Source organism: Trichoderma virens (genome assembly GCF_000170995.1).
Source record: "Trichoderma virens Gv29-8 chromosome Unknown TRIVIscaffold_78, whole genome shotgun sequence".
NCBI classification, from domain to species: Eukaryota; Fungi; Ascomycota; class Sordariomycetes; order Hypocreales; family Hypocreaceae; genus Trichoderma; species Trichoderma virens.
Window position 1 is genome coordinate 25,414 of NW_014013671.1, and position 14,214 is coordinate 39,627.

The 14,214-nt window shown below is 46.2% G+C and overlaps 6 protein-coding genes across 6 annotated transcripts; 4 read left to right on the forward strand and 2 right to left on the reverse strand.

The window, feature by feature from the left end:
* Positions 1 to 1,307: 1,307 nt before the first annotated feature.
* TRIVIDRAFT_49693 (uncharacterized protein) lies at positions 1,308 to 2,207 on the forward strand (the record flags this gene model as incomplete). Its single annotated transcript, XM_014099371.1, has 1 exon — positions 1,308 to 2,207. The coding sequence occupies one exon, from the start codon at positions 1,308 to 1,310 to the stop codon at positions 2,205 to 2,207; it is 900 nt and encodes a 299-aa protein (XP_013954846.1).
* A 745-nt stretch (positions 2,208 to 2,952) lies between these two features.
* Positions 2,953 to 4,678, reverse strand: TRIVIDRAFT_213302 (uncharacterized protein; the record flags this gene model as incomplete). Its single annotated transcript, XM_014099372.1, has 1 exon — positions 2,953 to 4,678. The coding sequence occupies one exon, from the start codon at positions 4,676 to 4,678 to the stop codon at positions 3,011 to 3,013; it is 1,668 nt and encodes a 555-aa protein (XP_013954847.1).
* Positions 4,679 to 5,599: 921 nt separating this feature from the next.
* Positions 5,600 to 7,744, forward strand: TRIVIDRAFT_223622 (uncharacterized protein; the record flags this gene model as incomplete). Its single annotated transcript, XM_014099373.1, has 7 exons — positions 5,600 to 6,074; positions 6,167 to 6,237; positions 6,315 to 6,398; positions 6,473 to 6,784; positions 6,849 to 7,020; positions 7,133 to 7,348; positions 7,404 to 7,744. 7 exons carry the CDS (start codon positions 5,600 to 5,602, stop codon positions 7,742 to 7,744), a joined length of 1,671 nt encoding a protein of 556 aa, XP_013954848.1.
* A 361-nt stretch (positions 7,745 to 8,105) lies between these two features.
* TRIVIDRAFT_216312 (uncharacterized protein) lies at positions 8,106 to 9,516 on the reverse strand (the record flags this gene model as incomplete). The annotated part of the gene is made up of 2 exons (XM_014099374.1): positions 8,106 to 8,457; positions 8,528 to 9,516. The coding sequence occupies 2 exons, from the start codon at positions 9,378 to 9,380 to the stop codon at positions 8,207 to 8,209; spliced, it is 1,104 nt and encodes a 367-aa protein (XP_013954849.1).
* A 743-nt stretch (positions 9,517 to 10,259) lies between these two features.
* Positions 10,260 to 11,138, forward strand: TRIVIDRAFT_223624 (uncharacterized protein; the record flags this gene model as incomplete). Its single annotated transcript, XM_014099375.1, has 1 exon — positions 10,260 to 11,138. One exon carries the CDS (start codon positions 10,260 to 10,262, stop codon positions 11,136 to 11,138), a length of 879 nt encoding a protein of 292 aa, XP_013954850.1.
* A 1,098-nt stretch (positions 11,139 to 12,236) lies between these two features.
* Positions 12,237 to 13,809, forward strand: TRIVIDRAFT_69355 (uncharacterized protein; the record flags this gene model as incomplete). Its single annotated transcript, XM_014099376.1, has 3 exons — positions 12,237 to 12,726; positions 12,779 to 13,277; positions 13,344 to 13,809. 3 exons carry the CDS (start codon positions 12,237 to 12,239, stop codon positions 13,807 to 13,809), a joined length of 1,455 nt encoding a protein of 484 aa, XP_013954851.1.
* Positions 13,810 to 14,214: the final 405 nt, after the last annotated feature.

Genomic DNA, 14,214 nt, shown 5'->3' on the forward strand with positions numbered 1-14,214 from the left:
TAGTTTGATAACGGTGCATCGTGCACCAAATTGTATGAGCCTTCACATGCTAGCGACTGCCTAGCCGGGCTCTCTATGCGAGGCAAACTACAGATAATATTGGAAGATGAACGAGACGTTGTTCTACCTTACATGCCAAATCTGCTCTCCGCACTACATAGCTTCTAAACTAAGCGAGAGAGCAAGGATATGAGCAACTCCTTCCTTAGCTCACATGAAATATCCTGTATAAATGCCATCTGCTACTCTAGAAATTACAGCAGGGAACCTCCCTGAACCTTGGCGCGCTGATTGGCTCCGATTTAGTGAAAGACTAGGCGATGATTTTCCAATCGGAAGGGCATTTGATCGGACCAGTATCTTGGCATGCTTGTCATTCCCCTGTATATTGATAAGTATATAAACAACCGTGGCTATCAATGATAGGGCCACCTGTGTTCAAGGGTTGTTTAGATGACAGGTCGTAGGTCCAGCCCGAGGAGCAATACACAAGTAGCTGCAGATTTCAAGAGGAATGGATCGTGACCTTGGCTTCACAAAGGGCCAAATATATGAAGAGAATATTTGCCTGCTATAACTGCTTCGTTTGAGGTAATGAAAATGCAGCTACTAATGCATAATGCTTCTTTTTTCGGAGCGAACAGTAGATCGGAGCCATTTTTGCCGTCTTACTCATACGATAATCATAGTCAATTCTGTGTAACCATCCCAGCTGAATATTAGGGGGGACACTCCGGTTCTTCTGATTGGATACTGACCAAGATCCAGCCACCCTGTCTCCATGGTCTATTCGAAAGTGTCAACGTTGGCTGGCGCGGGGCTGATTCCGAGCAGCCACAAGCTACCTATTTGGCAGTGCCTCGCTTGCCTCAATATTGAATAGAGAGGCACAAAATCTCGGCTCACACCAAAATGGGCCAAGGCCGCAGAAGGAGTCGGATCCTGGCCGCATCCAAAAAGATCATCAGCCAAACGCTCTGCCTCATTTCAAAGACGACTGCAATTGGAACTGGCTTTAGTTTCAGCCATTCCTTCGGAACCCCCGATCGATGCAACGCGGGCTTGCGGAGGCGCTCAGTCGGTTCCTGTGAAGATCCCATCAATACCTATTCACACGGTGAGTCTAGAGCCTGAAGGTAAGTATACAGAGGATTCCAAAGGTTCAAGTATGCACTATAGTATATTACTGTTACATTGAAGTGCTGTGCCAATCATCTGCGGAAATTCAGTTAGAGGATGCAGGTCAAAAGTGCAATTTTACACTTCATTTGACTTCTGCTTGAAGCTTACGTATAGCATTATCAAGCATGGCTTCCTCTTTCACCAATTGTACGCCAATTCGCAAGCTCAAAGATTCCTGCGATCTTTGTTCAGCATCGAAATTGCGATGCAACAAGCAGAAACCAACATGCACTCGCTGCGCAGCTCTAAATCAGCCATGTTCCTACAGTCCAGCACGACGTGCTGGTCGGCCACATCGTGTACGGGAGAAGAGCCAACAGCAATCTTTAGATGTTACCGTTGAAAGCACAATGCAGCCTGCGGGAGATTCCGATCAAAGCAGCGATCTGAGCCTCGGCACTGCAGCATTTCTCGGTGTGCAATCCCAAAGACATGACCGGAATAATGAACAACGCCACCAGCAACAACCGCCTGAACCATTATCCCGCCAAGTTTCTGTTCCCATCCATGACACGAGAGAGGATTGTACTAGAGTTGCCATATACATACTGGAGCAACTAGATCTTGCCAGAAGGCAGTCCGGTCTTGCAAACGTCAGCTCAGCGACGACAGATGCGTGCCAGCGTCTCTTGACTATTCTCGTCTGTCCATGTTCAGAGCAACCAGGCGTAGCACTTCTTGTGGCATGCGGGTGCATTTCTCTAATGGATACGGTTCATCACTGCCACGTAGCTCAAGGTACATCAATTCCAGAGCTACCAAATAGCACAACCACGACCCCTGCTACAGAGAAGGACATCCCCGGTTGGCCAAGATCATCATCTTCACACAGCAGTCATGGCGGGATGGAGCAGTTGGCAAAGATTGCCAAGCTCATCTTGCAATTCACAGATAGATATGCTCAGGAACCAAAGGGTGGAACTGGTTGGGCGCAGACAACCTGGTTGGTTGCTCCCATTGCGGCGTTGCTTCGGTTCAGGTTGCAGTCAGTCACCCATCAAGCGGCAAAACGTCTCGTCTTTTAATTAGTCACGCTCAAATACGCAATGCGCCTATGAACGAAGTTGTTTAGACATTATATTTGTCCGTGTGCGATGGTAGAGAGCGCAGTGGCTACACCAGGGAAAAACGTGTATAACAAGTTGCGCTTTGAAGTTATGCATCAGTGAAGTGAGTTGTTTTATCATGATAGACTGTTGATACAGTTATGAATCGTTTATTATCTGGAACTCAGGGATAGATATTTATTCTCATGGTTACGGGACGCAAGGCTCTCTTTTTCTTGGAGCTCATTAAGATATGTTAACTAAACATACCATTCTCTTTTCCTAACCCAAACTCTGTTTTAATGTGCTTCTCATTTTATAAATTGCCCATAGCAGAGAAACTGAACTTTGTGAGGCCATTTGACAAGGCATATCCAAAGAGAACAACTTTATGCACATAATCTTTAATACTAAACACATAAAACAGGAAACTATGAACGTTTTAGATACTTTGACTGTGAAATTCGTTGACTATACCTTCTATTATGGGGCTATCTTACATTACTTTTTCTTGTAGATACATGTATGTTCGTCTGGCTTCTGCCTTGGCATTTATTCCTTGTAGTTAGAGCGCACTACTTCCCTAGTGAGTGATTGCCAATACGAGAAACATAGCTGTGACTCTCTCAAATGATAGACACATATTTCACAAGATCAATCTCTATCCTATATGCAATGACATGTTTGCATGGCGGAATATTCAAAGCGCTTCAAATCATACAGACTGAAGAAGGATTATATATGAGTGGAGATGCGCAAAATATTTTACCTGTAACGTACTCTTATTCGCCCGTAGTCAGTCCTGTAACCAGCTCTGTTTCGTCATTGCTGGAACCTTTTTTCTGTTCAGATTCATCAAGCCCAAACTCTGTGACTAGTTCTTGTCGGAGCGGCACTTCACGGATGAAACAGGCAATAGGGACGGCGACAACGGCAAACGCAATCAGAACCTGCCAGGACTCTTTGATACCCGCCGTGTATACGTGAAGAAGTTCTTGCTTCAATGTGCCATTGAAGGAAGACATGAAATCAGCCGTCGCATGCTGGTAGGCGCCACCTCGCCTCATGATTTCTCGCGTTGCCGGATCGCTGATTGTATCGAGAAGATTGTCGACGCGAGAGTTGAACACTGCTGAAGGGATGGCCGCACCCCAGATAGAGCCAAAGCTGCGCACAAAAGCCCAGGAGGCCGTGGCAACAGCTACATCAGACTCATCCAGCGGCGCCTGTACAGCCGGTAACGTTGCTGTCAAGGCCAATCCACCACCAACACCAGCAATTATCTGGAAGATGACCCATTTCGCAGTAGAGGAAGACGAATCCAGGATCGTGAGACAGCCGACACCAATCGATAGAAGAGCGTAGCCAGCCACCATTGTAGGCTTATAACGACCAGTCTTCGCAATCGTCAACCCACCAATAATACCAGCAGGCATCAAGGGAATCACAATCGCCAACAAGTTTACGCCGGACATGAGGGGACTGGCCTCAAGAAGAACCTGGAAATAGACTGGAAGGAAGAGGCTTAGCCAACTCATCTCGATGCCATGAAGGAATGTAAGTATGTAAGCAAGCAGTGAAACACTGTTACTATAGACTCGGATAGGCATTGTGGCCTCGACCGCCAGGTATTTCTGGTGGAGATAGAAAAGGACGAGCCCTGCAACTCCAATCAAGAGCGGAACCAGAATATGGTATGAGTCCCAGGCATAAAGAGTACCGCCCCAGGTCAGGGCAATCAGTACTGACACGACGGCGCTCATCAAAAGCACATTTCCGGGCAAGTCGACGCGCCGCAGCCGGGTCAGTAGTGTGCCTTCACGCTTATAGTGAACGCGGAGGAACAGAAAGACAAGCACCAGGGCCGTTCCACCAATTGGCAGGTTAATGTAAAACACCCAGCGCCATGAAATGTCCGTGACAATAACGCCGCCAATGATGGGCCCAATGAAGGTGCCCAGCGCGAACGTGGCCATGATAACTGACATGTATTTTTGCCTGTCTCGTAGAGTAACAAGATCCGCCACGATGATGTCAACCATGACGAACAAACCACCTCCGCCAATGCCCTGTACAAGCCTGGCCGCAATCAACATTGGAGTATCTTTAGCTCCGCCACAGAGCCCGCTGCCGAGCGTAAAGAGGGCGATAGAGACGAGCATCGGGATGCGGCGTCCGAAGATGTCCGAAGCCTGACCGAAGAGCGGCTGAACCGCAGCTGTCGACAAGAAGTAGCCATTGATAATCCAGATATACAGGGCACCTGAATTGAGGTCGGCGGAGATGGTTGGCAATGACGTTGCGACGATGGACGTGTCGAGGCCGGCAAGCAAAATGGCAAAGCACAAGCCGGGGAAGACAGCCCAGAATCGCCAACTATGTTTTGGCTTCGTCTCTCCAAGGGCAGCCTCGATGGGCACCACGGCCTGATTTTGAGCGTCCAAAGACATTTATCACAAGCTGTCTTTAGAAAGTTGTGGCATGAGTAAAAATTCTAATGGTGAGCGAAGACAGTGCAGCACGCATTTATAAGGAGTAGCGGGCAAATGCGGAAGAGGCAAATCAGCCTGAGGCAACGATGATGAGCGGAAGGCCGCAGTTAATTGGGCCATGAGACGGATAACCGATCTAGGAAGTGCAAAATACAACGCAAAAGTATACACTCCGAGGTCATTAACGAAGTGTGCAGGCTCTGAGACAGCTGGTGGTGGTTGGTAAGTATGGCTTGGACAATGTTACATTCATATGTGCGTTGGTTGTTCCCCTTGTCAACCAAACCCCAGTCTCCGTCCACTAATAAGGCCTGTCAAAGAAATTCACATAATCCAACTTAGCTAACTTCACCTGTTCTACTTCGTTCTCGGTTAGACAGCTTGAAATCATGAACTCCACAATGGCCCGGAAGATGCACGCTGACCACACCAGAGGGCAAGAACTAGAACATGACACCCCACAAGTACCTATATCAACTTTAGGTTACTGCATTTGATAAGTGCAGGTGCTTTCATAGTGTCTGGTTGTAGATTACTTCGTGGGTCGTTAAGGAGAAATCTTTGTAAAAGTACTCATTCTCGCAAATATAAATACAATTTTCTTCAAAATTTGTTATAGGTATGGCTCTGTCCTATTTTCATTTTCACCGCAAGACATAAAACTCTGGATCTTGGAATAAAGATTGCAGTTCAAACGATAAGGCATAGAGTAGCTGTATATGAGAGCACAAGAATCAAACTTGAACACCGTAACTTTGATATCTCAATGGTTGGGTGCAAAGCGCTCCGCTTTGGCTTAAGCGTTTGCGTGCATATATCGAGATGATTGAAGGAGTTCGGTAAATTTTACGCAAGTATAAGCCAGGTGATCGTGTTATCATGTTCCGTTTGAGATGCTTCCGGACTTTCCTGCGCAACTCTGAAGGCATGTTTGAGAAAGTTCCGGATACTTTATCGTTTGAGGGTGCTGCCTCAATTGCTTTTGTATACTCCACCGTGCACTACTCGTTGTTCCATGAGGCACGCTTGGAACGCGATGAGACTATACTGATTCACGCTGCTTCTGGTGGTCCGGGACAGGCCGCGATTATCCTTTCCCAACAGATTAGCGCTGAGATTTTCGTTACTATGTCTTTAGAAACCAAGAAACAGTTCTTGATTGACACGCACGGTATTCTGCCCGACCACATTTTCAACAGCAGAGAACACAGCTTTGCTGCCGGAATCAAGCGAATGACAAATCAAAAGGGGGGAGATGTTGCTTTGAACTCGTTAGCTGGCGAGGTTTTGAGACAAACGTGGCTCTGCGTTGCGCCGTCTGGCCGCTTTATCGAGCTTAGCAAGAAAGACATTGGTAAGTTCGCACCCTTCACCCTTCCACTTTACTGTCTTTTCCTTTTCCTTGCTTTTGAAGGTTTGCATGCAAATCGTTAACTTGGATTTTAGTTGGCAATACCAATATGGACATGAGCAAGTTCATGGACAACATTGCTTTTATCGGTGTTAACATGCTTTCTGTATACCGCGAAAACATTCCATTGTTTGGGCGTATTATGGTCGGTGTCATGAAGACACTCGCTGATGGCATCATCAGATCAAAGTGGCCTTCTGTATCATGCAATCTGGAAAGCGCATTGGCAAGATGGTTCTCAGTACCGGCCCTGAAGACCTTGTTCCGGTATGTAAAAACACATCAAGTCCGACGTCGATCAAAGTAGTACTAACGGGTGAGGTATACATATTGTTTTCCAGAAGAGCAAGCCATATCCATTCTCTCAGGATGCGATATACATGATTCTAGGAGGTCTGAGTGGTTTAGGTCGTTCGATTGCCGCTCGGACAGTGGACCAAGCTGCACGACATGTCGTTTTTACAAGCCGCCCGGGAGCAACCACGCCGCACGCTTGCAAGCTTGTGGATGAACTGACCAAGAAGGGAGCCAAGATTCTAGCATTTGCATGTGATATTAGCAATTTCTCGGAATTCAAAGACGTGTTGAAGACTGTGAAGGACAACAATTTCCCGCTAATCAAGGGTGCCATCAACTGCGCCATGCAACTTCAGGTATGTGCTCCGATAAAATCTACGGTGAGCTACACAGAATTAAATGGGACTGACAAACAAATAGGACGTGTTATTAAAAAATATGACCCTAGAGGACTACAATGCAGCTATCCGACCAAAGATTTACACCACTAAGAATTTACATAATCTTCTGCCGAGAGACGTGGATTTCTTCATCTGCCTTTCGTCAACTAGCGGTATCGTTGGATCTCGCGGACGAGGCAATTACAATGCTGGTGAGTTTTATAGCAATATCTTTTTTAGTTTAGCTTTTGAAGAAATAACATACTGATATGCTTAAAGGCAATACCTACTAGGATACGATGGCCCACTACAGAAGGTCCCAAGGTCTACCAGCAACTAGTATGAACCTCGGTATTGGTGTAGGCATCACGGCGGAACGCGGAGAGATTCTGTCGTACCTCAAGACCGGAGCCATGATTGGTCTCCACGAGCAAGAAGTCTTGGCTGTCGTCCAAGCTGTCATGTCGGGCAAAATGCCAATCCAAGCCGTCGTTGGCCTTGCAACTGGTGGTCACCATCTCGAGAAGAATGGACACGAAGGTCCTTTCTGGTTCAGTGAGGGCCACTTCGCATCTTTGGCACACAGTAGCTGCAGGCGACTCGGGTGACTCGGGTGCTGATTTGCAGGCCGTGCTACGAGCAGCAAGCACCTTGGCGGAGGCAGCGGATGCCGTTTGTGTGGCTCTTGTTCGCAAGTTGGCCAAGGCCATGATGGTGGAGATTGAAGAGCTTGATCCAACACGGCCAGCGAACTCCTATGGTGTCGACAGTTTGGTTGCTGTCGAGGTCCGTGCCTGGGTATTTAAGGAGGTGAAGAGTGATGTTTCAGCGTTTGATATTCTGAGTAATATGCCCTTGCAACCTTTGGCAACCAAGATTGCTGCAAAGTCGTCCCTTTTACCCCCGACGATCTCGGACACAGAAGATGACGCATAAACACTTCGGAGTAACAACTATGTTATGATGTTTGTGTCATTATTTTTTATGCACTTATGTTTGTCAATATCGTTTATGCACTTGTGTTTATTGTAACCAACATACGTGTATATACTTTGATGTGGCAGCTGTCGAATATTAGCATCCATCCAAAAAAAAAAATTACCTCCAGCTACACGTACTTATGCTTTATGTAGCAACTACAGGTATATATTTTATTCCCGTTTTCTTAGGCGATGTAAGTCCTGTTAGCATCAACCCATCAACAAGTACATATATTCAACGCCGCCTAGATGCAGATTCTGCAATCGATATGCCATAGAAGAATTATAATTCCATACCTAAAGGTCAAGCATAAATAACGCCATACGGTAAATAAATTTCGTCATAAGCAACAATACATTCTGTTAATTTATTTATCCAATCTTTCTATAGTACGTAGATACTCGGTAGAACTTCATCCTATGAGGTCGTCTCAATTTGTTTTTCTGCCTCCGACTCTTCTTCAAGTCCATCCAACAGGATCCCATTCTCGTATCGCGGGAATCCCTTAAAGCCTAAACAGAGTTCCTCAGTTCCTGGTTTCTCACCGATGATGAAATTTTGCCGTGCTTTGAGTTGCTTAACGTCCCAAGCTGCGAATACAAGTCTGCCGTCAAGAAACTCTGCTTCGGGCGAAGCGATCCAGACAAGGAAATCGGATGTGAGAGAGACTGAGAAAAACGAGGAAAAGGCGGCATGTTAGTTCTGTGTGCCTATGAGATGAATCGTTACAATACTTACTGTCATCATATTTGAATGGTAGTTGCATCGTCTTCGATAATTTCTCAGACATTGCTGTTCTGAGAAACCCAGGATGCACATTGTGAAGGCGCACGCATTTGTTTTCCGCTGCAAAACACTCCAGGAGCTTGACAGCGGCCATCTTGCTGCTCACATACGCACCCATTCCATGGAAAGGAGGATAGACGATGCCCGCAGTGGTAACATTGATAAAAGTGATGTCTTTGTGCCTCAGAGCCTGCTTAGCCTCTTGGCATTGCTTTTTAAGCTGTTCAAGCTGGGCCGTCTCGGCCTCGCCGCTCTCCTTGGCCGTTTTTAAGGCCGTGTCGAGCTCCTGGAAATTCTCCAGCTTCTTTTGATAGGCTTCTTGGGCTGTCTCGTTTACCCTGAGGAAAGCTTGTGCCGTTACCAGCGTGCCGACGATGGTAGTTTTGTAACCATCAATAAATGTGGTGGGATTCGCCTTAGCGAGGGGGACAACTGTAGGTAAGATACCAGCACAATGAACCAAGACGTCGATGCGGCCAAAAGTCTTTTTCACCTCCTCGAATATCTCAAAGGTATCTTTATCAATACACAGGTCGGCAGTATAAAGCTTAAGGGTTACAGCTTTCTGGCTAGCTTCGACAGACTTCTTGGTTTCTTGAAGCTTTTCTTCGCTGCGACCCAAAAGGACAAGTGCCTTTGGTCTCGAGGCCGCAAAAGCCACGGCTGTGGCCCGGCCAATGTCACCGGAGGCACCAGTAATCAAAACAACTTTGCCCTCAGTTGAGAGGCCAGACAAGGTAGGATCAATATCTTTATAGGTTTGACGATAAACCTCCTTTGTGTAAGAGAGGACCGGTGCTGACATTGTGTCAAAGGGTGTGTCAAATATTGAGGTTTTGTTAAATATAGTGTTGAGGGTATGATGAATGAAAAAAGTAGTCGTATAAGAAGAATTGCGAAGGTGAAGTAGAGACTAAAATACGGCTTGAAATACCAATCTATGGAAAGCTGGATGCCCTGATATTGGCAACACGACTCAATCTACCTACCTTTATAAGAAAGCGACAAATAGCATGTACCAGTCTTGTGCCTGGCCAACACACGAAAATGCGTCAGTGCTGGGACACAGTGTGATGTAATTGTGTTGGTAGGAATGTCCGACACGCACCAATATCTCCTGGTTACGTCGCATTAGTTTAGCAAATGGATCCTCTCGGTCTTTCTCGCAAGTGCGATGGTGCTCAAAAGTGCGTTGGCCGATGCACTCGGCCGCGGCCCCCAACAATACCGAATAGCATCCTTTTATCCTTACCCACCTAGGTATTTATCGTCCATGTACTTTTGTCCTACAGGAAGCGAGTCGCTTCGCTTTTGCGGCTGAACGATATTGGAAGAGGTATTCACGACATGCATAACGCCAATGTCTCAGTTGAGTGGCTTGCGCGCTATTCCGAGGGCACACAGAGTGCACACCGTGAATTTCAAGACGTTGTCGTGCAAGAGAGATCCAACAAGTATAGGTATATAGCATTAACCTCATCACATGCATATACGTAATGATATTGTCGATATACTGGCACTGCAAGTTCACATGCACCTTACATCGCGATACTATCTGCATCAAAAATACTGCCTCTCGGACTACTCTTTGCGAAATAGATTGCGTCGGACACCATTAAGGCCACGGGTGAAGTTGACCGCGTAACGTCTCTGCCGCCCCCGAGCCCATCGCTAGAATCGTTTAATGGATTTCGAAAGTTTTGTCGCCTCGGTGGGTGACTTTTTGGGGCCCCCCGATCTTGATGGATTTGATTTCGAAAACAAATATATGTCACCGAAGTGGCTTAACGACGTCTTCTCCATAACCCCCCAATCGCCCGCAGATTTTGTTCCTCCACCGACTGGAGAGAACAGGAGTATGTCATTGGAACTCAGAGCAACTTCCTCGGAACCACAAAGTTGTCAGAATCCCCAAGGTCTTTGCATCAGCCTGGCAACTGGCCTGCTCAAGTCATTGCATTCCAGTTCGCAATCATGCCTGTTAGGCATGGCCAACGAGCACACTCAGCCACCAATGTCTCGGGCAGTGGACACTGTCTTGTCCGATAACTATGAGGCTTTGCAAGCCATTCGTGGCTTACTCCGATGCCCCTGCTATTACACAAGCCCTCAGCTGCAGCTCCTTGTGACGACTTTGTGCGCAGAGGCCATCGCCTGGTACTGGCGCATTATCGACACTTATAGCCACTACCGTAGCACCAATATGGATAGCGGCAATCTAGTGGCCGAGAGAGTCGAGCTGTCGCGACGATCTTTCTTCATTGGTGACCAGTGCCTGGAAAGCCATTTGGAGGCGAAGCTAATTGGCCAAGTTATTTCCAGCAGGCTGCAGGAACTGGAAGATCTGATCGGAGACATTTCTTGGAACACGGAACAATCTGCAGCAATTACCAGCGAAACTAAAAATCACCCAATGTATAGTGCAGTGCACATCAGAATGGATGCTTTCCTCAATACTCAATTAGCTGCTGTTCGACGGGAGCTACTCAACCTACAAGATGACTCTCGGGGTTGTCATAAAGAGACTGCTGGTCAAGGACATCACACATCAACTACTAGATGAATATTCTAAATGCGCTACTTACTGTAAAAAGTATGAACATCGGGAATATAACGCGGATTTGACAGTGAGCAGAGAATTACAATAAGATGTATACCTTTGTGCCACAGTTGTAATTTACGAGAGGATCTTGATAATTGAATCACCAATAAAACCAGGATGCGAACTGGTTGACTTAAGCTGCCTGAAAAGTGAATCTGTGCTCTGCATCGATGTCTGTATACGGTTCCTGAGAGATTCAAACGGGAGGAGAATATTGACCCTCGAGTATTACCCCATTTACCTCGGAATGCCATGTGATTTACTTCCATCCGATATTCTATTCAGTATTCCACAGAAACAGCTGAAAAACACCTATTTAGCTCCCCTGCATCCTCCTCATATTACTCCCCAAAATAGCGCCCAACGCTGCCGTAAACAGAAGGTTACTATTTGCTGGTTGAGCTAAAGTCGGGATCCGAGGATCCTTGTAGCCTGCATATTATGGGGCGAAGTCGATGGGGCGAAAAACTTAGGGCACGAAGGCATCGCTGGATTCAGGATGAGGTTAGGTAGCTTGCGTCGGAATAGCCGTAGGCATAGCCTTTTGAGGTTTTGCATTAGGCTTCAGCATCTTGTTTCTTCGTTTCTCCTTCGGAAGCCGTATCTGAAAGCTCGTTGCCGATATCCCGACTAATCCTCACACGAGCCTCAACACGGGGGATCAAGACTGCCCCCAATAGCACTCCAAACCCCTGCCACAAACATGTTACGAAACTCTTTGTAGTTGGAATAGGCGCTTCTATTTCAATCATGGCGTAGAGTCATCCTTTTGTTGGTCAGGCATCCCTTCAACACGCGACAGCCTCAATATTGCTGAATAGATCGGAGCGGACGCCTATATATAGAAGAATCTTTGGCAGCATCCATATCTTAGATAAAATGCATAAATAAGAAAGTCATATATTCACTCTTTGATATCCATTTCCTTAACCATTCTTGAATAAGAACCACCATCAGTTGTTTTCTCCCGTCTTATTCGTTGTTTCGCCTTGAGCCGATATATGTTTCGGCATCCAACGACAGTTAAAGTGATTACTTTGAGATTATAAAACCGCTACAATGTATCGATTTGTTCTTCAACTCCTTGCAGTCGCATTACCGGCTGTTGCTTCTGTGGTCCAGACATGCAAACGTCTCGATGCTCAGATCCCAGGTCGTGTCTTCTACCCAGACAGCACGACATACAATTCATCAATTTCTTCTTACTACAGTGGTCAGGAACGCAACTTGAACCCTAGTTGTATTTTCAGGCCCACAAAAACCTCTGAAGTTTCCCAGTTTATCAAGTTGGTGACTGACTGCGGAGATACCAAGTTCGCTGTTCGAGGTGGTGGTCATACTCTCTGGACTGGCGCCGCAAATATTGACGACGGTATCACGGTTGATATGCGTTCACTCAATGGTTTTGATTTGAGCAAGGATCATAAAATCGCCCGTCTCGGAGGTGGTGCCATTTTCAGTGACGTCTACCCCAAGCTCGTGCCTTTTAACTTGACTGTCATGGGTGGTCGTGTCCCAGGCATTGGAACAGGAGGTTTCGTCACCGGCGGTATGTTTTGTACTAACCATTTTCAAGCCAACCGGAATTAACTTCTACTTAGGTGGTATCACGTTTTTATCACGCAGACACGGTTACAGCTGTGATAATGTCTATGGCTACGAAGTTGTTCTTGCGAGCGGCAAAGTCGTTTATGCCACCGAAAGTTCCTATCCTGACCTCTGGCTCGCCCTTAAAGGCGGCTCTAACAATTTTGGTATCGTTACCCGCTTTGATCTTGCCACTTTTCCTCTGGGAAACATGTGGTATAGCGACCTCAGCTACAACTACACCGATAGCGTATTGTTGGCTCATGCTAAGGCTTTCAGTAACTTTATGAAGCCTGTCAACTACGACAGTGCCGCTATGATGGGAGTATTCTTGTATTACACAGGTCAGGGTTTTGGTGTATCTGACGCTATGTGGTATGTTGAAGATGTTGCAAACCCAGCTGTTTACGACGCTTTCACAAAGATCCCCAACCTAGGTGGCACATCGGAGTTAGCCACCGTAGATAAAGTCGTGGAAACATTCGGCGAGAATCTTCCTGCGACCACCGGCCGGTATGTGTAAACTCTTAACATTTCGTAAGAAATATTTGGCTAATTTAATTACGCGTATCATTCCAGCTCATACCAACTCACCTTGACTTTCCAAAACCCCCCTGCTGCTATCTACACGGAACTATTCCAAATTTGGGAGAAACGCATCACAGCCCTCGCAAATGTCAAGGGACTATTCATCGAGTTCCTCTTACAGCCACAACCTGTCACTAATGGTACCAATATGTTTGGCCTCGCTGCTGGGAAGACCGACGATGTGCTCATCGATATGACGGCTGCCTATGATAACGAGTCTGACGATTCGTTAGTTGCATCAGTTATTAATGACATTGTAAAGAAGCAGCGGGCATTCTTGAAGTCGCGCGGATACCTCCTCGACTTTATATACCTCAACTACGCTGATATTTCACAGAACGTACTTAGCACCTGGGGTAAAACTAGTCTCACCAAACTCCAGGCAGTCAGCAAGAAATATGACCCCAAGGGTGTGTTCCAAAAGAAATCTCCTGGTGGCTATAAGCTCTTCAAGTAAATGTAGGATATGGAATTGTGTTGCAAGTACACTTTGAAACAATATGTATCACGGTTGTTGGATTAGTTATGTACGTTTGAAACTGTACTGAGTTAAATTTTAGACACGATAGTTATTTTTATATACGATGCTTTGGAATATGCATTGTGGTATCCCTTCCACAGACTTTGCAGTGAAGTTTTAACCATATTTGAATTGGCTATGAAATCCAACTCCTCCTACGATTATTACTTACAAACATTCCATATACCTAATGGTAGGAGATGACACGGAAAATTGGGGTAGTGATGGTAGTGTAAGGCTGTTTTGAAAAATTGGCCAAGCAATATAGATCGATTGGCGTGCCTCTTAACGGGATTTAAATGCTGGATTCAACAAAGTATCAAAAATTTGAATTAGTAAATT